This window comes from Centrocercus urophasianus, unplaced genomic scaffold (genome assembly GCF_019232065.1).
Source record: "Centrocercus urophasianus isolate 14NV4802_14NV808 unplaced genomic scaffold, USGS_Curo_1.0 seq_10, whole genome shotgun sequence".
NCBI classification, from domain to species: Eukaryota; Metazoa; Chordata; class Aves; order Galliformes; family Phasianidae; genus Centrocercus; species Centrocercus urophasianus.
The window spans coordinates 332,625-355,189 of NW_024884142.1; the positions used below are offsets into that span (position 1 = coordinate 332,625).

At 44.9% G+C, this 22,565-nt stretch overlaps 1 protein-coding gene across 15 annotated transcripts in view; it reads left to right on the forward strand.

Annotated features, from left to right (window-relative positions):
• Positions 1-22,565, forward strand: part of DTNB (dystrobrevin beta) — a 141,129-nt gene that overhangs the window by 59,209 nt on the left and 59,355 nt on the right. For 13 of the 15 annotated variants that reach the window (XM_042809495.1, XM_042809504.1, XM_042809486.1 and 10 more), the window contains 2 exons: positions 7,497-7,574; positions 20,653-20,742. In XM_042809495.1, coding sequence (XP_042665429.1) covers positions 7,497-7,574; positions 20,653-20,742 — 168 coding nt within the window. The remainder of the gene's footprint in view (positions 1-7,496; positions 7,575-20,652; positions 20,743-22,565) is intronic. The other 2 variants (XM_042809511.1, XM_042809518.1) reach the window with 1 other exon arrangement.

Consider the following 22,565-nt stretch of genomic DNA (forward strand, 5'->3'; position numbering starts at 1 on the left):
AGACCTCCTCATCAGCCTGACCGTGTACCGCTCTGTGGTTGCCGCGGTAACCGCCGCCGTGCGGCGCATCCGGGACGCAGCTCCGGGGCCGCGCGTTCGAGTCCCGACCCCGGCGGCAGCGCTGGGACCGGGGGGGAGCGGAGGTGGTTCGCGGGGCGGGGCTGGGAGCAGCGCCGGGTGACAGCTGGCATAGCCGGACCCGTTCTAAAATGTGGCACATTGACAAGAATGCCTAAAACGTGGCGTCGGAGCGGCAAACGGCACAATTGAGAGCGATGCTTTGTGGCGGTGAGTAGTTTGCATATTCCTAATTAGCGGCAATGAATGGATGCAGTGATGAGCCCGGGGTCGTTAATGTATAGGTTACATTGTTCGTGTCTATCGTGCATTGTGTGTGTCTGTATTGTGTTGTATGTGCATATATTGCACTGTTGATGTATATATCGCATTGTCTACACAATGGGCACACAGCGTGTCCTGAGGGCAACACTGCTATTCTGGGGGGATTATACATCTTTAACTTGAATTGTTGCTGTGTTATAGGGAGTTCTGTTGTGTTTTTTGTGCTTTGCTTTGCCACAAGACGGCTTTTGGCTGGATTGCTGCTCGGTGCACAGTGCAAAATTAGTTAAAGAGGCATAAAAGCTGCGTATGATGATGTAGGAAACTTAGCTTAACACATATTCCTCATCACAAACAAAATAAAACCCCAGCGCTTTGAATAACATCAGAACAGCACTTGGCCGTTTTCTGTTTAAAATAACAAAGAGAACAAAGCAGCCATCAATCTGTCATCTATACAGGACATTTTTTGGTTGTTTGGAAAGTCATTAATTTGCACTGGGATGGAGCAGTGAGACCCGATGCCATCCTCCGGTTTCGTTCTTTTTCCTATAGGAAAAGCCTTGGCTCAGCACACCCGCGGGTGCCTGTGCCCTTGGTGCTCTCATTGCAGGAGTGTTGGCAGCTATTTTTAAACAATTCCTCTTTTTTCACGGTGCGGTGAGGAGCTGCTGACAGTCATCTCACAGCCTTCCCCACAATCCCGAGTGCAAAGGCAGTGCTCAGTGCCTACCTGAGAGCTGTCATTCTGTTGTTTTAATTACAGCATAATAATTAGGAAGATTATTTCCGTATTTCTGAATGCCTTAGGGAACCGGTAAAGGGTTGCAGAGAACTTTGATCCTTTGCCATTTGGGGTAACCACAGGTGTGCTTCCATCCCCAAGTTTGGTTCAGTTGTGCAGAGAGCTGCTTTGCCCCATAAATGCAGGTTTCCTCAGTCTGTTTTCCTCTGTGACCTGTGCAGAAAACAAATGGAACAAGTAGATCCCCGTTCTTTGCTGTAAGCAAGGTGCACTTTGCTACTAAGCCCTTTCTTTTCTTTTACAATGGAAATAACAAATAACTTTCTGCTGGGAGTTTTTGCTCGATTCATTGGGGATCTCAAATTGTAGAATGGAGTCACAGAATCATAAAGTTTGGAAAAGACCTCTGAGATCCCCAAGCCCAACCCAGCCCACCGTGCCCACTGCCCACTGTGTCCCTCAGTGCCACATCCCCACGGCTCTGGAACGCCTCCAGGTTTGGTGACCCCACCACCTCCCTGGGCAGCTGTGCAGCACTGCTCTTTATGAGAAATTTGTTCCTGGTATCCAATCTGAAGATAAGAATAAATAAGGTCAGAAGGTAAGTCAGAACTGGAGCCTGTGCCTGCACTCCTGCCTCCCAGGTGACAAAAAAAATAAAGGGACCAGCTCTTTAGCTGGGTCTGTTGTGATAGGACAAGGAGAAATGGTTTCAAACTAAAAGAGGAAAGATTTCCATTGGATATAAGGAAAAAGTTTTTTCATGATAAAGGGAGAGCAAGATGCAATGGCCTTAAATGGTGCCAGGGAAGTTCAGGTTGGATATTAGGAGAAAACTCTGCTCCAAAAGAGCAGTGGTGCAGTGGCACAGCTGCCCAGGAGGTGGTGGGGTCACCAAACCTGGAGGTGTTCCAGAGATGTGGGGATGTGGCACTGAGGGACATGGGCAGTGGGCACGGTGGGGTGGACTGGGGTTGGATCTGGGGATCCCAAATGGGATCCCAAAGGACCTTGAAGGTCCTTTCCAACCTTCATAATTCTATTATTCTGTGCCAGTGGCACAGGTTGCCTAGAGAGGTGGTGGATGTCCCTGCAGACAGCCAAGGTCAGGCTGGATGAGGCTTTGAGCGCCTGATGGAGCTGTAGGTGTCTCTGTTCATTGCAGGCAGTGGGATTAGATGACCTTGAAGGATCCTTTCCAACTCAAACAATTCTGTGATGTAGGAAAGCTGTAGGAAACAAGAGCAAACTCCTTTTGAATGGATTGGCACTGTGGCTGTTGGTTGTGGCAGATCCCGTGTGCTCATCTTATTCATCACAACTGCGTGCCTTCAGCTTTGCTGCTGCACTTGTGTTCCACAGCCCCAGTGCAATTCCAGCTGCATTTGATCTTTAATGCAGTCTTTTCCTCCCTTTATCTTGATGCAGCCGTTGCCCTCACTTTGTCCTTTTCACTTGAAATTGAAGAAATCTAATCTGAAGGACTTCCAGAAGAGGAACAGAACAGTTCAACTCTTTTTAACGTTTTCTCACTGTGGGATTGTTTTAAATATCCTGGTTCTCAGAGCAGCTCTTTCAAACTTTTTCTTATGGGTGATAGATTTGTCTTCGAGCGTTGTAAGAAATCACGTATGAATATACAACAACCAAAAGTTTCCAAAACTTATCCTGCTGTGAAGTTTTACCCCTCACATTTTGGGGCAAAAGAGCCGAAAACAAACGCACAGATGCTACTGCAATTATTTGCTAATTCAGAGTTTGTGACTTCCCAATGAGTCATCACAGTCCTCTAACCAGAACCACAAATACAACCGAGATGGGAAGATTTCTCTGAATTATTTCCTGTGCAAAGTAGAAAATACAAGAAATGGTGCATTTTGTACAGAGCACTGATGTTTCCAGCAGGAAGAACTTGCCGCAGTCGTGAGATTGGTTTGTGTGCTTTATTGCCCTCATTACTTAAAATTTGCAAGGGTACTTCCAAGCAGGATTTGTTCATTTTGCTGTCTGTCCCTTGGATTTTGATATATCTGTGCTTGAGCACTGCTGCTTGGTTTTATTACAGATAAATCAAATTTATGCATAGGATGCCGTCAAACCACCACAAATTTGTCTTCAAGTAGGAGATTTGGAGATATTCTGTTGAAAACATGTTTTCCAGCTTTTAGTTGTTCCTGTTTTTCTTCCTTGCTTTCTGTTGTGAGGTTTCACTTGTCGTTACCAGCTATTGCATCTTTAAATAGGTTTTCCCTTTCTTCACTGGCCTGCCTTCAGTGCTTGCTATTGAGTTGGTCGTATCGATCTTATATTCTACTTGGCCAAGCACGCAGGCAGTCAGAAGGCAGCAAGAGATCATTATTTGGATTTGAATAATAAATAACAGGCCTTTTTTATGGTCTTTGCAGCATATAATACATGGTTCAAAAGAAGTCATTCTTTCATTTCTTCCTTCTTACTGAGTAATTAGAGGATAAAACTTTACATAGCAAATAATACTAAAAGAATTGTCCTCTTAGATAGAAGAACAAATATGCTCAGTAATGGGAATGCTGGAGAGAAAATTTCTCCCATCAGGTGCTCAGATGTGATGTGACCCACTGATGTCCTGGCTGACAGACTGTGAAACAAGCACAGGCCTGGCACAATTAATTTCCAGAAGTTTCTCAGGTAATTGTTGCATTCTTCAGGCGCAGAGAGGTTTAGTAAGACAGTGTCTAAGGAAGGAATCTGGAACCACTCTCACAGATTCATACAGAATCATAGAATTGAAGGGACCAGCACTGGGTGCTCCAGAATTGGCCTCCCCAGGACAGAGGAGAGGGAGGATCCCTTTCTCACCTCTCTGGCCACGCTCTACACAATGCACCCCAGGGTCCCATTGGCCTGCTTGGCCATAAGGACACACTGCTGGCTCATGGCCAACCTTTGGTCAACTTTTGTTCATCCCCTGGTCAGCCTCTGATCAGCCATTGGTCAAGCAGAGCACCCAGGTCCTTCTCTGTAGAGCTTTTTTCCAGCAGGTTAACCTGTACTGATGGGTGCAGTTATTCCTCCCCAAGATGCAGGACTCGACACTTGCCCTCGTTGGACTTCATGATGTTCTTTGTCCATCTCTCTAGCCTGTCAAGGTCTCTGAATGGCAACGCAGTTCTCTGGTGTATCTGCCACTCCACACAATTTGGTATCGTCAGCAAACTTGCTTCCTCAAACAGGTTTGTGATGAAAAGCCATAGAGCTGTTAGACCAAAGAATTAAACGAAGATAAAGGAATGAGCTCTAGATCAGACCACAGTGCTGCATATACAGTTAGTTTCCATGTGCTTGGGGCCATGTTTTGCATCTTTGGCAACTTGCGTTTTTATTTTAATTGCTGGAGAATTTGCAGTAGGACAGGGAAGGATATCGGTTGCATTGCTCATGACATCTGTACAGAATGCTGTGTCTATAGTAAAATTGCTTGATGCTCTCTCACTGATGAAGGATGCTCCTTTTGTGTTCCGCCCCCCCCCCCGCTCTTCCATTCAGTTTGCTGAGATCTGGTGATGGTTTCTGGAGCGAGCAGAGTGATCTGTTTGCTGTCCCTCCTGTCCCATTGCAGTGCCTGGCATGGTGCCTGCTGGGGAGGCATCCAGCTCTCCTGCAGCCCGCTGTCCTTGCTGCATTGAACACAACCAGCTTTGCAGCAGAAGTTCCATACAGATGGAAGATTTGCAGGCAAATGCCAGTTTGTGTTCCTGTCTTCTTTCCTACTGCTTGGTTGAGTTTTCAGTCAACTAGGAACACTAGCCAACAATCTTACTTTATACACTAGTCTGGAAGAATATGTCCTCCTTTGGCTTTTGAATTATCATCAATTATCAGTGATCTTAGAGGTCGTTTCCAACCTCATTGATTCTATGAGAGGGCATGGTGGGAAAGGGTTGATGCAGAATTGGATATTAGGAAACTTTTCTTCTCTGGAAGAGCAGTGCTGCAGTGGCACAGCTGCCCAGGGAGGTGGTGGGGGGTCACCAAACCTGGAGGTGTTCCAGAACCATGGGGATGTGGCACTGAGGGACACAGTGGGCACAGTGGGGTGGGCTGGGGTTGGACTTGGGGATCTCAGAGGTCTTTTCCAACCTGAATGGTTCTATGGTTCTGTTGAAATGTAGCCTGGCCCCTTGTTAGCATGGTAAACTGGACAATTAGAGCGTGATGTGCAGGTGACCAACATGTGCAAGTGAAGCAAAAGCTGCAGCAGTGGGAAAGAAGAAATCTGTAGTGGGGGCACAACCTTGCTTGTGTCACTTCAACCATCACAGCAGTGGTGTTTATGGGGAGCTGGGGTTGTGCCTGCTGGAGGTAACCTCAGCCATGTCTGTTCTTTGGAGATTCTCTTTGGTCTTCCCTGAGAAACAAAGCTGAGTGGGTGCATTATTGTGCTGTTATCATAATGTAGTGACACAGTTCTTCCAAGAATGAGATATGAGGAAAGCAAGTCACGCTGGTTTTGCTTTGAATCCTTCCTGATAGATTGTAATAGAAAGAGATTAGTTTGCACAGAGCTATTCGTGGAAATGTCCCAGAGGACTTCTGATGGCTGTTAAGCAAAGAAATGCTATTTCTTTGCTTCTGTGGATACCTCATGCAATAGAAAGTAGGAATATCATTAAATCAAATTGCATTTTATACTCAATGTCTTTCTTATCTGGAAAAGAAAAAAAGAGTGTGAAGTAGCATAGGAAGAATTAAGAAAACAGAGTTAACACTTGTTTGTTGTAATGAGTTATGATGATGTCCTTTCCTAGCCTGCCGTATGAGAAATAATACAGTTCCCAGCAAAAGGAATCTGTCTTGTTTTACTGCTTTTTCCAGCTGATGCCTTATAGAGGGAAGTGGAAGGACTCACATGCCAGCTGGGATGGTTTTATTTTTACAGCTATGTACAACTGTACGTCGGGAATTGGAGTTGGTCCTTGTGGGTGCCTTCCAACTCAGGATGCTCAGTTCTTATTTATTACGTACGGTGGTGTTTTGTTTTAATTAGTAAACTGAACTGGGTTTCCATATGGATTCAGGCATTACTCCTTTGTTACAAGCTCTCTGTTTAACCTCGTGCAAATTTCTCTTGGATCACGAACTTGACCACAGCGTCTGCTGGCTGTGCTCCTAGAAATGCTTTATGTTAACCTTTGCCTACATAAATATATGTAGGTAGGTAGCCACAAAACTGTTGATTTTTAAGTCCCTTTAAATTTCTGTCAGCATGCCTGTAAAATGGGATAATAATAGGCGGAGGTCAACCACTCTCTGTAGTATAAAATGAGTTAATATCAGTGTTTTTACATTTTTGTGCATCTAATATGTACCTGTGGTTTGTGCCTGCCTGGCTGGGTTGGCTGTGTTTTCATTGTAATTCTCTGTAATTCTCTCTCCATAAAGAAGTACAGCCTGGCTGCAAGGGGGGCCCTGAGCAGTACCAGAAGGGCTCACAGTACCCTTACAAATCATAGTAGTGTAGGACTGTCCAGGTTATAGAACAAAACTCAGCTATAAGGTTAGCAAAGGTATTCAAGGCTCCATTTCTGTTGTTTGTGTGTACGTAAGTACAATAAATGCAATCTGAAGAAAACAGCAAAAAAAAAAAAAAAAAAAAAAGTCACAGCTCTCATGCAGTAATCCCTATTCATTCCATCCCTACTAAAACAGTGGCCCGAGCTCAGGCATTACTAATGGATAGTTAAACAACTGTTGGATTTAGGACAAGTGGTAATGGCTCTGTGTTGCTCCAGGGAAGGCTCAGCCTGGATGTTAGGGAAGACTTGTTCTCATGAAGAGCAGTGCTGCAGGGGCACAGCTGCCCAGGAGGTGGTGGGGTCACCAAACCTGGAGGTGTTCCAGATCCATGGGGATGTGGCACTGAGGGACGTGGGCAGTGGGCACGGTGGGGTGGGTTGGGGTTGGACTTGGGGATCTGAAACGTCTTTTCCAACCTGAGTGATTCCATGATTTCTCCATCTAGCTTGGATTTAACTCACTAGAAATAAAACCCAACCAGGAGGTGTGCGCAGTCATTGTTAGAATGAAGGTTTATTGCAACAAGTCAGTGCCTCACCTCTGTAGGCATTTTGGATATTTCCCCTAGCTTGAATGTCCTCCTACATCTCTTTGAAGAATTGGACAGTGCCAAAGATCAGTGATGTAATCACAAATGTTTCACCTTCATTTTCAAGCAGTGCAGAAATCCCAAAAACTAATTAGAGAAGAGCAGACCAAGGTCTTTAAGTACCTTTGTGCAAAGCAAACCCTGCTGCTCTTTGCCTGAACAGTGTCACTGAAAACGCTGATGCCCTTTTTCTTGCTATTGGTTTTGTTTTCTAATTTATTTCTTTTAATCACTAACTGGAACAAGTTGCTCTTTCTATTGCAGTCCCCCTCGACCTCTGACTAACATGAATGACGCCATGGTGACCCACATGTCCTCCGGAGCACCGACACCAACAAAGAGGTAGGTGTACCCTGCAGCATTTATCGTTGGCTTCTCCGAGAGGTGAAAAACACAGAGCATGGATTTTGTACCACTGGAGCTCTTCTAATGTGTTTTCAATAACACTTCTACTTCAAAGTGTGTGTACAGCATCCATTAAAGAAGGAATTGTTTGCAACGCTGCTTTTTTTTTCCCTCTAAGGAGTGATTTTCTTGTATTGAAATAGATGCCATTACATGAGCGTGACTGAAGAAATATCCAAACATTGCTAAAGAAATTTTTGTTGTTGTTATTAAATAGAGCATTACTTTCAAAGCTGTTCTGAGAAGGACTGGTCTTGTATCATAGGCTGCACTGCTCACAAAGTAGAGTAATTGTGCTTGAGACATTTCACATAATAAGTTTACTTTATTACCTTTGTTAACACATATTCTCTGCACCGACCCAAGTTCTTTTGAGTTGTCCTTATCTACTGAAAGCATTTAGGTAGAGCTGAAGTTGGGTTATACTTATTTTTATGTATGTAAATTATTGCATGAATGCTCACTTGTAAACATGCAAGAACGTTGAATCATGGATTTGCACTTTTGTTTCTTGTCAAGTTAGGGGAAAATAGCAAGGTGTTCTGCTGAAGACTTCACTGGCCCAAAGCTGTAAATGAATAAATGTTCCCTTCAGGGAATGAGAAACAAAACTGGAAAAAAATATTCTCACATTTCAGTGACAAAATGGCACAGAAGAGGCAAGCCAAACCCCTCACTTTCAGCAGCAGTCTCCCAAGAAGGCTTAAGCACAGATCCACATAATTTCCTTCCAGTTTCCAAGACAAATGAAGTGAGTTGTATGTGCAGTTTTGAAGTGGCTGTGTTAAAATTCCAAAACTGTCTTGAGTCCCTCAGTTGGGTGACTACAAACTCCATACAGTGTGTGGTACGTTCTGTGACTTGAAATTTGCTTTTTGCTGAATTAGAAGCGAAGAGACTGAGTCTGAATATTAGTGTAGGCTGTCTTTCAACAACACAACCCATGACACTGTATCACTTACTGGGTTGCAAGCAACCTCCTGGTCAAGGCCTTCAGTGCTTGCATTTAGGCTCTGTTTGGGCTTCACGTCTTCCCTGTACATGGCTGTTTTCTGTGCTGGTCTGTGGGCACAGCAGATGCCATTTCTTCTCACGGAAGCCTGCAGTCCCATTAATGATTTGTTCCTGTGCAACCCTGGAGATGTTCAAGAACTGTGGAGATGTGGCAATTGGGGGCATGGGTCAGTGAGCGTGGTGGGGATGGGCTGGCAGTTTGACTTGGTGATCTTGGAGGCCTTTTCCAACCTTTTTGGTCCTGTGGGTCTCTGACATGATAGAATCATCGGCTCTGACACACTTCAGCTTTGGACATTTTTGTTGTTATAAAGGAGCAAGGTCTCTGTTGCTGCCTGCTGTCCAAGGTCAGGTAGACCAAGATAATTCAAAAATTAAAACTGAGAATCAGAGCGGTTTGAACACAGACAGCATGTCATCTGCCTCTACACACCCTGCCATCGCCAACCACAGGACTTGCTTAAAGTGTTCCTCATGAGGATTGGTTATTTGCTGACTTGGGCCTTGAATGTATGTAGCACAGTGAGTGAGGTACCAAGGTAGATGTTAATAAAAACACGGCCAGTAGGTAATAGCTACTGGGACAGGTCCTTGGCACAGTTCTGGCTGTTATTACAACAGACTGGTTGATTGAACACAGTTGGCATTTTGAAAAACACACAAGTAACTGTAGCTGACTTCCCATTGAAAGGTATGGAGCTTTGGATAATGGATAAAAATCCCTCTGTGATTCAATGGTTGCACTGAGACCTTCCAAGATGATGACCTCTATAGCACATACCCTTTACGTATCCCATGCCCAGGAAAGGCTAAGAAAAGAGATGGGAACAAACACCAAAAACTCCCAGATTCCATGGAATGATGGTTACTGTCATCCTTTGTCCACAGCTTGCTCTTTCTGAGAGGCAAGACATTTGCTGAAGCGCGGAAGGGCATTATGCCAGTCCAGAGGCAATGGTGAGAAAACCATCAGTCATCTTATTTTCAAGCATCATCTTCTGTCAGGCATTGTGAGAGCTCACAGGCAGCAAATATTCGGTAGCTGCCATCTTCTGTGATTGCCACAGCTATTTTAATACCTTCCTTTCTACCATCTCACCCTTCTTCAAGGATTCTCACTTTCAGAATTATGGGTTACTTCATCTAGCAGGTTCTGCAGGAGTCCATGGGAAGAGACTTCTCCTAGTACTTATTTATTCCAAAGAATGAGTGGGGGTATTTATCTTTTCCTAAACCTGGGGGAAAAGGCCATAGCAATGCTTGCCTCCATCATTTCAGCTTTTCAGGCCCGCAGCACACTGCTCCATAACCACTCCACAGCCCCTGGGGATCTACGTGAGACTTGCAGTGGGACCAAAACCCATCTCACACCAGGTATTGACATTCATCCTCTGATGTGCCTTTGTTCTTTGCAAAATTGTGGTGGCTGTGTACACCTGTCTGAGTCTAATCAGGGTTGGGTTGGTTGTCATCACATCACATAATGAGGATAAAAGGTCTTCACCAGAGCTTCTCTGGTTGTTCAGATGAGGATCTATGAGGAATGATCAGTGGAAGCCAATTCAGACTGTATCTGAATTGTATCCAAACCATTTCCATCTCTGCAAGGCTTCTGCATAACCTCGGCATGCAGCCAGTTAAACTAGATGGCTGCAGATCTGGGGGCCTCAGCGTCACAGCTGAAACACTTGGCTCTTGCCTCAGCTTGAAAAAGACTCCATGCTCATCTCAGCATATGCCCACCCATATATGGTATAATCCTTCTGAGTATTTGGGAGTTCCAAAGCACTGGGTGAACCATAGAGCACATTGGAGCATCCATTCCTTTATCATCTGCTTAGTCAGGGACGTGAAGCGCGTCTCTGTGTTATCTTTGTATTCTCCTTTTCTTTCAACCTGGAACGTGTGCAGGTGTTTGCAGTTAGTAACAGAGCGAGCGAAGGCAGGATGAATGTTTTTTTCCCTTTGGAAATTTCTTCTATTTCTGTTCTGTAGTTCACATATGTCTGATTCCAGTGTGGGCATGGTGGTGATGAGTTGGCGGTTGGACTTGATGATCTTGGAGGTCTTTTCCAACCTTCGTGATTCTGTGAATGTTTTCCCTAGGATTTATTACAGTTCCTGTTGTTTAGATTAATCCCTGATGTGAAACTACATCACCGACTGAATTCAGGGTCTCGTTTCTCCAGCTGCAGACACTGTCACATCTTGGCAGCATGAAGTGAGCACATCGGGGCACTGAGACTGCTTGGTGCAAGCTGAGTGCCATTCTGAGCTGAATTTTAATGTGCTCAGTGGAAGTACATGCTGATAAATGTATGTATATAGTTCTAAAAACCTTTTTCCTGTGCTTCCTACTAATATTCTTAATACGAGTTTAGTCGTAATTGTGATTAGTACTAAATTATTAGTGAAAAACTGCGTCATTAGAGTTTTAATCCACTTGTGGCAGATGTCACCATGGCAGAATGGAAACAGAAATGTCCTTTTGTTATTTCATGGAAACAATCTCAGTGTGACAGCTGCTTTGTTGGGAAGAAGGCTGAGCTGAAAGAGCAGGATTTTAATGCCTGAGCTTGCTTTTTTATGAACTGCAAAATTGAAAAGCAAACAAACCAAAGCAGCCCTCCTCAAACGCTGCTCTCCCGGCGCGCATCTCAGGGAGCCTTTATCTTTTTCACCCTCCTCATCCTCTGCTTTCAATGGGAAAGCATGCAGAGGGGCAGCAAACTCTGCGGATCCCAGGATTTCTGTATCTGTACTTTGCAAAGAGCTTTCTGTAGTGGGTAACATACTGCAGACAGAATGAGGTCAGAGAAAGTTTGTCCTAATAAGAGGGAAGTTCTGGGAGCGGAATAGTAGCGATGGTCACTTGCAGCTTTGGATCACTTTCACATTTAGGTATGTAGTATTTAATATTACCATTTGGCTATTTTTCATCTCTCAGAATGTAAATTTCCAAATTCACATCAGTGGTTTAACGGCATGTTTACATTTGATAGCGATGGGGGAGGGAAACATTCGCAAAGGGAAAATTTGAATGCAAGCTTGCCTGTTTTTGTGACCTATGATACAACAAAAGTCAGTGTTTCTCTGATCCGTATGAGCCGTTCTAAATATATGAAAGGATTACGCCTCCTCTGTAAGATGAGGCCAAGCCTGCAAAATATGTTACCTTTTTTTGCTGATTTATGTTGTATGATTTTAGGAATAGATAATTTCTGCTGTGGTCCATGTGCACTGTCCTTCCATCAGCAATTCCCTTCCCAGAGGCCACCAGCCCTCAGCCCGTTTAACGATGTGCATTGGATGTTCTGCAGTCTCTTCTCCTAGGATCACTGATCACCTGCTCCTTGTGGTCCCTCGCTCTCTTCCTGCCTTTATTTTGTTTGTCCTTGTTTATCTTGGCTGTCTCCGATGCCGCTGATTATCGTGTCCTTCAGTGCGTGCATGACTGGGCACTTCCCAGCTTTTTGGTCAGACCTCCAGAAACCTTCCTCTGCTGTCAGTTCTGCGTTGATGTATTTTATATCTGTGTCATTGGCGCTGTCTCTTGTTGTTTGTGTTTTTTAGTTCTGTAACCCAGAGTGATGTTTATTTGCTTGGCTAGCTTAATTTATCTTCTGACAACTTCCAGTGTGCCTTTTTTCTCCTTTGTTGCCACGCCACATTTATCTCTCCAACATTTCCTTCTAGCTGTCCAGTCACCAATTCCACCTGAAAGTGACTGACCACTGTTCTTGTCCGTTCTGCCATTTTTCTTTGACACAGATGTAGTACATTCATTTTCCTATATTGTGCTTCTTAGACGTGTGTGAAATCTAGAGATCCTAGAGCCTCTTTAGCCGTAGTTCCGTCCTCAGGAAGTTCACCGTCTGCAGGCCCTGCTGGGGCTGGGGTAGTGCTGGGGCAGGAGCTGGTGGCCTCGTGCTCGTCATGGTTCCTGGCTTGACCTTGACCCTGTCTGACAGCCACTAAAAGTCTCTGGGTGTGTTTTACAAACTAGCATGGGCCAGAAGTCATTCAGATCTTCTCCAGTAGGCACCGTGCATATGGCCACACTGTTTCAGAGTTCAGCACTGTGGGCAGATTGTGGTAGGTAGGGGTAGGCATGCACCATGCTTCATAATGCAACCCATGACACCTTCTGTCTACCTATATAATACCAAAATAGGTTCTCTTTGTAGAAAAGGAGTAAAAATATCTTTGTTGAGACCAGGGAGGTGCTAGCTCACTTGAAACCTTGCCCAATGAAGGTTTGACATTACCTCACGACACAATGCAAGAGAGAAAGAAAGGATGAGGACAAGAGGATCTGTCTAGGATGAGAGGTCATAGCCTCACATTGCACCAGTAGGTTCAGGTAGATATTAGGAAAAAATTCTTTTCCAAAAGAGTGATTTGGCATTTGTACAGGTTGCCCAGGGTGGAGGTGGTATCACCACCCTGGAGGTGTTCAGGAATGATGGAGTAGTACTGAGGAATGTCAGTAGGCATGGTGGGATGGGTTGGAGTTGGTCTTGGTTATCACAGAGGTCTTTTCCAACCTGAATGATTCTGTGATTCTAAGAGCTGTCATAATGAATTGGTCCAACAATTTCAAGCAAGAAGTCCTGCCTTTCTAACTTACACTGACACCTAGGTGCCTAGATGTATTTATTTTTGACCCGTGGTTTAAAATCCTTTGGGTGCAGCTGGGTGACTGTGGGACGTGGGTTATGAGGAAGATGCATTAGTTGAGTGTGGGGAGTTTGATGGGAAGGAAGTAATGGTCCAAAGGCAACAGCAAGGAAATAACTGGAAGGTATATTCACTACACATAAGTGAGTATAATACAGAATTCAAGATCAAGAGGAAAGTGCGTGAATAAAATACAAAAGAAATCCTGGTGGTGCACCCAAGCTATGAAAGGCTGTTTCTTACTGTTGGCACGCAAGTAGGGCAGAACTCAGGACCTGGAAGCACTGCTGTGTGGGAACAGGCAGTGAAACCTGCAGGAAGACAGCTGTTCTTAATCTTCGTGCTGCTTTATGGTGCCTGCTAACCTACTTATGCTGTGAAACCTTTAGTCTTCATTTACACTGCTTCTCACCTCAGTACTTTCTTCTTTTCTCCTTTCTCAAGTAGCACTTTTCATCTTATCGTGTATGCTGCTGCTGAAGTCGTATATCTCAGTCAGTTCTTCCCCCCTGCAGCCCACGGTGGGTTTTCCAATAACGTTACAGCAGTCTGAGTGCTGCCACACAGCAGTGCCATGCTGAAAGAAAGGGAACAGGGAGCACCCAGCAGGCAGAGCAGATCCAGAGCACTGCACTCCAGCTAAGGATTCACATTTCTTCTCCATCACCTTCCTCATCGCATTGAAATCTGTCATTTCTCCTCACTTCTTCTTTTCCTCCATTTTGACCACACTTCATTTTTAGGCACAATGACCCTGGGTCCCTGTGGTCACCCCTTGGCTCAGAGCGGGCTGCTCACCACCACACCAGAGGCAGTGGGGGATCCCAAGGAGACCCCACTCCTCTCTGGGTCCTTATCCACGTCATACTGATGCTTTCATTTTTCTTCCAGTCCATGGTTTTTGCACATCCATACTTGGGCCCGTTAAGATTTTGACTTTTTTTTAAAGTAACTTAGCAGCAGCATCCATATTCAAACAGCTTTTGTCACCGCTGTCTTTCTGAAACCCCTTTGCTGGCAGTTTATTCATCTCTTCCTTAATTTGCTTTAAATTCAGGTGTTACCAGATAATGCTTTTATTTTTCCCCCTCTATTCTCTGCCTTAACGATGAGCATCCAGCATGCTGCTGGTGTTGGGCTGTGTTCTGTTTCCCTATGTATTAATGTTGTGTGATTTGCAGCTTGGGTGTACGTTGGTTCTCCTGCCTACAAGAGCTGATGGTAGTCCGAAGAAATTAAAAGGTTGTTTGCAGTTTTCAGGCAGTGTGGTGGTTCCCCCCCAACTTTAAGACAGATGACATCACTGTCTGAACAGTGTGCTGTAGGTCAGTTGGAAATATGGCTTTGATTCCGAAATTGCTGTGCTAAATTTCATTTCTCTATTATGCAGAGAGTGGTGGTAATTATCCTTTTTGACCTTAGCATCTATTTAAATCAATCATGGGGGAAAGTAAGGTGGCAGAAAGCAAGAGATCCCTCTAGATCATGTCCTGACAGCCCTTTCTCAAAGCTCCTTCAATACAGAGCAGCCAGAGCAGCAGTGAGCAATTTTGTAAAGATTTTCAAATGTGTGAACCATCATATTAGAAATTTACAGGGATTTCTTCATGCAAATATCAGGATTTCTAATAGATCATCTATTTAACTTGGATTTCCTTGTAGATTTTCAGAACAGAAATGAATTTAAGACGCCATTTAAATACTGCAGTAATTTATGGAGTCCCTTATGAAGCTGCAGAACAGCACTCCAGTCATCAAACACTGCACTTCTTCCCCAGAAGGAGCTCAGCTCACTCTATTTGTAGCCCAGTTAGCTCTATTTCTTGCTGCCTTTGGCTGTTCTGCACAGTGTCAGCCATTGTTGTGTCTGGTGGCTGTCGTTAAAGGAAAAGCGTGAGAAAACAGACGGCAAGATTACATCCTAATGCTACTTTGAAGAATTCAGTCACAGCATGTGGTTAATTTAGGGACAAACCAGTGGCATTTTATCCTTGATGCCATCTTCTGAAAGCCAGCAAACTAGGCTGCCCAGGGAGGTGGTGGGATCGCCGTCCCTGGAAGGAGCTGTGGAGATGTGGCACTGAGGGACGTGGTCAGTGGGCATGGTGGGGATGAGTTGGGGCTGGGGATCGTAGAAGTCTGTTCCAACCTTATTGATTCTATGCTTAGAGCATAACTTTGTTTCTACTACTGGATTTATATTAATTTTTTTACAAAAATAGAGCAAGAGGAGCCCTCGGTGGTGTCTGACTGCTGTCTGAACTCAGGTCCGGTTAATGATGGATTTGGTCCTGGGAGATACCAAAAAGTTGTCATGAAAGAGGTAGATATGGCAGATACCTCCATCTGGTAGGTGTGAATCAAAGGGTAGGACCAACAGAAAGTTAATTCTTAAAGGAGCTTTCTGAAAAATTGACACCAGGCCTTAAAGGAACTCTCGGTGAGGCTGCTGTACTGACACGAGCTAATCCAGTTCCACTTTTTTAATGATTAAAATGTGAAAGAAGGGGAGTGGTGGCCTTGTGATGCCAAGAGATGGCATTGCTGCTTCTTTGCATTCGGGCTGTATAAAGTAAATAAGTATTTTTGTTGAAATGCATGGCTGAAGGTAGAAGGAATACCTTTGGGTTGCTGAATACATTATAAAACAATCATCTCGTACTCATGTAGCCGGGGAATAAAAATAGTTGGCACGTCTATATTGGGAACAAATCATGTCAGAGAATGGAAATTGGATGGCTCTGGGTGGGTGGGTGGCCTCAGGAAGGAGGGGGAAGCATTAATTTGCAATGCATTGACTCATAAAGCTTTTGACACTATCCCATATGGTATTTTCATAAATAAACTAGGTAAATGCGGACTGGTTGAAACTACTGTTAAGTGGGTGCAACACCGGTTGGAAAATCAGTCAGAAAAAGAAAATATCAATATTTTCCTACCGAAGGGGGAGCACGTGTCGGGAAGGATCCCACGGGGTCTGTGCAGCGTTGGGCGTCACTCGGTGTATGGCTTGACAGCTCGCATGATGAAATAGGAGCGTGTGTACGTACATTTCCCACTGATGCTATGGAAATTCTTCAGAGGGCAAGCTTCTAATTCAGCACGGCCCTGTAAATCAGTGGAGTGAAATGGATAAAGACAGCTTCAAGCGACAGAAAATGAAATAAGATGCATGAATAAGAGGAGAATGGCTGACAAGACAGGCCTATTGTTGAGAAGTATCTGGGGAATTATGGTGGATTAGCAGCCAAATGCAAATGAACAAAATGACTGCAAAAAATGAGAGCCAGTAATGTGGCTGGGGTTTGTAGCGGTAGGAGAGCCATGGTGAGGTCTTGGTCAGGTGCTCGTTTGTGGAAGGGAGTAAGGGCAAGCTGTAGAGTCATTCTGATCTTATTCAGTAGAAATGCCACCTCAGTGCTTTATATGAAACAACTTCAGCAGGACAGCAGGGTTTCACCTCATGTTCATTAGCGGTAGAATTCCAGAGTGGTTTGGGTTGGAAGGGTCCCTAATGCCCATCCAATCCCAACAAGGGGCTCCTCCCACCAGACCAGGCTATCCAAAGCCCATCCAGCCTGGCTTTATAGGGCTGGAGTACCTTCCTAATTTTCCTGATTTCCCTATTTTTTGCTTAAATTTATTTAGGCAACTTCTGGTCAAATTCCTTATTAGCTTGGGCTATTGCAGAGCTGCTTTTTGACATGTGAGTGATTCACTGAAAACAGAGACTAGAAAAACAAGGAACAGGACTGCATTTAACAAGGCCAGAGACCTCAACAAAACGCTAATCACCCTAATTTGCCAGGACGTAGTCAGCACCCATGGGATGTCCTTGGGGTTCCACTACTGGTGACTAGAATCTGTGCCGTGGCTCCATGGGGCTGCATGGGCACGGCGAGGCAGAGGGGATGGAGAGGGGCAGAGCTGGGCCAGGACGAGCAGAGATTGCTCTTCTCTTTGTCATCTGAAGGAATGAAACTCTTTGGAGCATTTGTAGCATGGTGCTCGTTCACCAGCAGTACCACATAGGCTTCCAAGGTGGGCTTGGTAGTGTTAGGCTGGTGGTTGGACTTGATAATCTTAACAATCTTTTCTCACCTGAATGATTCTATGATGATTTCAGCTTCAAAACAGCAGAAATGCAGAGGCTGAGGGTTATGTTCACTCACCCACCTGAACGCCAGTGATATCAGCGCTGCCGAGCCTCCTACACACAGCAGTCCTGCTGGGAGCATGGGGCAGCCAAGGGGCATAGCAATGATGCTACACCTTAACCAAGGCCAGCACGAAGTTGGTTTTTGAGAAATAGGCATATGTACCATGACTGTGCTGTGTGTCAGTAGCACCGTCACGTGTCACTGCTGCTCTCTGCTATGCACACTGCTGCCTTGCTGCAAGCCACCGTGCTGCAGCTGCTCTGAATGGGCACTGATTGCTGTGCAGACGTTCAGGAGATGATACACTGATGAAGTTTACGAAGAATTAAGCTTGTCTGTAGCTATCTCAGGCTTTCCCTGAGGAGCTGAATTCAGGAAGAGACAAGCTCTGCAGAAACAAGAGTGGAAGATGCACGTCAGCAGAACTGGAATTTGCTTTCTTGGTGCAATCATGAGGGAGATGCTTTGAGAGGCCCTCTGCAAACAGGGCAGCATTCAGCGTGAGGTACGAGAGGGCACAAGCCGTGTGCTTTTTGTTTGAACCAGATGTGAAGGATGTGCATTTTGTAGCGCAGGATTACCTGCACTAGCTTTGTATTTTAATGCTTCTGCTCTCTGAAAGCAGCATGCGTACCTACAGAATTTTACATTCATAGAATCTGAAGATTGTAAACATTGGGCAAGACCTCCAAGGTCACTGAGACCAGCCATCAAACCATCCCCACCATGCACACTCACAGAGCATCACAGAGTCATTAAGGCTGGACAAGATTAAGGGGAGACCTCATTGCACTGTACAACTTCCTGAAGGGAGGTTGTGGTGTAAAAGGGTCTGGCCTCTTCTCCCAGGCAAATAGTAGGACCCAAGGAAACAGCCAGAAGTTATACTAGAGGAGATTTAGGTTGGACATTAGGAGAAACTTTTTCTTTCAAAGGGTGGTCAGGCACTGCAATGGCTGCCCAGGGAGGTGGTGGAGTCGCCATCCCTGGCAGTGTTCAAGAGGCGCCTGGATGAGGAGCTACAAGATGTGGTGGAGGGAGATGTGGAGGGTGGTTGGACTAGATGATCTTGCAGGTCGTTTCCAACCTTGTGATTCTGTGATTCTATGATTCTAAGATCTGTAGGATCATCAGGTCCAACTGTCAACCCATCACCACCACCCACAGGGTGCCATTGAGCCCTACGCTTCCTCCTGCCCACTGCATGTCGATGTTCTGTGTGCTGCAGTTGGCACTGCCTGCCAACACGGTGACAAATGCTTCCCAGGGTGCATCTGTTTATTGTGGTGATGCATTTGTTGATCAACAAAGCTGAGGAAGGGTCTGGAGCACCAGGGGAGGTTCAGGTTGGATGTAAGGAAGTATTTCTCTGGAAGACTGATGATGCAGTGGTGCAGCTGCCCAGGGAGGTGGTGGGGTCACCAAACCTGGAGGCGTTCCAGAACCGTGGGGATGTGGCACTGAGGGACGTGGGCAGTGGGCACGGCGGGGTGGGTTGGACTTGGGGACCTGGTGATCTTTTCCAGCCTTATTGATTCTATGAATCCGTGACTTCTAGCTGCAAATGAAAAGAATCAGAGAGATGCTAGGAGCAGTGTTCAGTCTCACGTTAATTTAACTCTCTTCCTTTTTTCCTCCTTTCAGAAGCAGAAATGCTAATCATCATTAATGCTATAGCTGTTTGGAGTTCAAAATGTGGTCATTTCTGCCGGGCTTTTTCTTTTCACAGGAGCACGTGCGTGGAGTTGTAATGAATAAGGTCTCAGAATCTCGATTCTCATGGCTGCAGCAATGTGCCAGCCATAGTGCACATCTAAAATAAAGCTTTTCAGCACTTGGCTGTAGTCAGCTCTCACAAAGTGTGGATTGCTTAAGAATTCCTCTTTGCAGTGGTTAATGTGAAGTCTCTTTCTTGTTACAAACCCATTATTACAGAGGTTGCTCGTTGCCCAGAGGGGGTGATGTGGGTAATTCCACTTTCCTCCTTTTTACGAGGTCTCGCTCTGCTTCTGGCAGACTCCTCTGACATGTTGCTGCACGTAGCAGAGAAGAAAAGAGTCTGCATGTCTGGAAAACGAGAATTCTGCTTTCATAGCATCTGAATATTGATGCTGAAAGCAATAAATACTGCATTTATAAAGCTTAGAGACAAATACTTCCTGGACATGTGCGGAGAAGGAATTAACTGAGGTTTGTAAGTTGAAAGAGCAGCTTGAATACCTGACACAGAAATGAAGAATGGAATGTCTTGTACACTTCTATTTTGGGAAGAAATGCCTGTTATGTTCAGATAACAGCAACACATTGGCGTGGCAGCAGGTTGGGTCTGCAGGCATTGCTCACCTGCCTGTGGGGAAGCTCCCGTGTATGAAAATTGCTGTTGATTTTGTGTGCAATGCCTGGGACTAAAGAAATATGGCCATTTTGCTGTATCCTGTCAGAGGTTCTGAGATGCTGCTGTTATGGTGGAAAGCATCACGTACTCACTGGGCTGCATGCAGTTGTCCACGTGGGAGTACTTCCAACAAATATTTCTTGCACTCAGTCTCTATTCACGAAATTATTCAGAAGTGTAATAGGTTTATTTATTTATGTACTCAGAACAAAGACAAACACAGTGTTACGTAAGGAACCCCTGACAGGTGGTGGGTTTCATGGTACCAGCCACTGCATCTTTTTGTTTTCTATCACACTCCTTATCTTTTTGCTAGCCCTCTTGTTGCATGGGTTCTCATTCCACGCACTTGTAGAGCTGCAGCCCTGTGGGGTTGGGCTTATCCTGGGGCTGGCAGCAAGTCGGTAGGATGAGTTCTATGTAGAGCCCAAGAGGCAACATCTCACCCAGTTTTGGTTCCAAAGCAAATTCCAGAGCGGCTCCATGAAAACCACTGTGCTGGTGAAAGCATCACCAGTGACCACATGCGCTGCACATTGGGCACCCAAATGGTTCCCTGTTCTAATCTCTACCTTCACAAGGTACCCTTTTCGTGTGACTCATATTTACCATTTTAATTACTCATCTATTTGTTTTAATTTTTAACTGTTTTAATTTTTAACTGTTCGTTGCAATCTTTAACTGTTTGTTTCGTTAAAACCCATTAATTATTTGCTTTGTATTCACCTTGTGTTTTGTTTGCTCTTTTTGCCTCCCCCATCACCAGGTTGCAGTGCAAGGCGGACGCTGCTGGCCAGTTAGCTGATGAGCATGCACTGATTGCAACTTATGTGAGCCGGCTGCAGCGCGGGGCACGGTCAGTGCTAGGAGAGCTTCTCATTTCCTCCTTCAGGTTTTTCACAGCTAGCTCATGGCCCTTGTGCCCACCTTGTTCTGTAACTCAAATGGCTTTTCCTTCTCCCTGTTGGTTATCCCTCTGCATACCTTGTGCAGCCATAGATAATGTCTCACCCTGTTGCACCTTTTGTTGACCTGGGCTAAACCTCTGTCAGTCTCATCAACGCAGGCTGCATAATACAACAGCTTCATGGCTTCATGCCTGACCCACCTGGTAGCCTTCTGTGATGGAGAGACGTCATCGGTGGACAAAGGAAGGATAATTGTTCTCTACCCAGACTTGTGCATAGCATTTAACATGGTCCTGCACCACACCCTTATCTCTACCTAGGGGAGATGCAGATTTGAAGGCTGGACTATTTGGATAAAGAATTGATTGGATCACAGCGAGAGGGTTGCTGTCAATGGCTCTATGTCCAGGTGGAGGCTGTGATGAGTGCTGTCTCCCAGGAATCCATCTTGGGACTGGTGCTCTTCAACATCTTTATCAGTGTAATAGATGATGGGATCGAGTGCAGCCTCAGCAGTTCGCAGATGACACCTGGCAGAGTGGTGCTGCTGACACAAGAGAAGGAGGGAGGCCATCCAGAGGGTCCTGGACAGCCTCATAAAGGGGTACACATGAATCCAGGGCCAGGCTAGATGGGATCCTGGGCAGCCTAGTCTGGTGGGGCACCCAGCCAATAGCAGTGGGATTGAAACAAGGTGATCTTTGAGGTCCTCTCCAAACCAATCATTCTGTGATTCTATGATTCTTTTTGTGCCCTTCCAAGGAAAGCTAACGCTTTGAAGAATTCATTTGGTTTTTTTTTCAACTTTAGTGTTTGTGCACATTCATATTTCATATTTGTGTAGAAAAGTCTTATCCTAAAGCCCCAAAGCAAAGTTCTCCCATTTCGTCACAGGACATAGCCAGAGGGCTTCCATATTCCACTTTTGGACATAACTAAATTTTGCCTTTGCAGAGACAGAGTTATTATGCTGTGGTTTAGTGATTCGGGGCTCTTTCCATGTTGTTATCCTATGGATAACATTTTTAGAGCCTTATTTCACCACTGTGCCATGTAGAAATTTGTATTCCACTGCCGTATTTATGGAGTGCATTCTGGCTTTCCAGATCTCCGGAGAAAGTCAGTTTGTTTCTTGACAGTGAGTCACTGTTGTCTGCTGAACTGAAAGCCCGTAATATTGTTCACATGACAATAAACTAAAGGAATTACTGCAATCACCAGATTTAAGATAGAAAAAAGTTACTGCATCTTGCAGAATACAACAGTGAAATATTGGATGTGGCTAATAGCTGCTGTGTTGCAGCCCACTGCAGTAGAGGTTTTCACTCATTTAGGTCTTTAAATTAAAAAATGCCTTTGGTATGGTTACCAGAGTAACAGTGCACTCCTGGAAGGAGCCAAATGCGAATAAAATAATTTAAATCTCACTCTCTTTGTGCAAGGGAGTGTTCCAAGTCAGCACGAGAGAATGCTTCCCCACATTCCTGATGAAATCTGTACTCCATTGTCACTTCTTTTGATCTTTTATTTCCCCTTTTTTGGCCAAAAGAGTTCAAGTGCAAGTATAGCAGTCTTGACGAGCTGCAGTGACCATCACTCACCTTCTTTCATCTTATTAAGAATAATTCACCAACGTCCTCCAACCAAAAAATCTTCCCGTGCTGCATAAGGCTTAGAGCAAACAGAGCTCAGTGGATTTCATTTATTTTACAATAATATATTTGTCTTTTCTTTTCTTTTCTTTTCTTTTCTTTTCTTTTCTTTTCTTTTC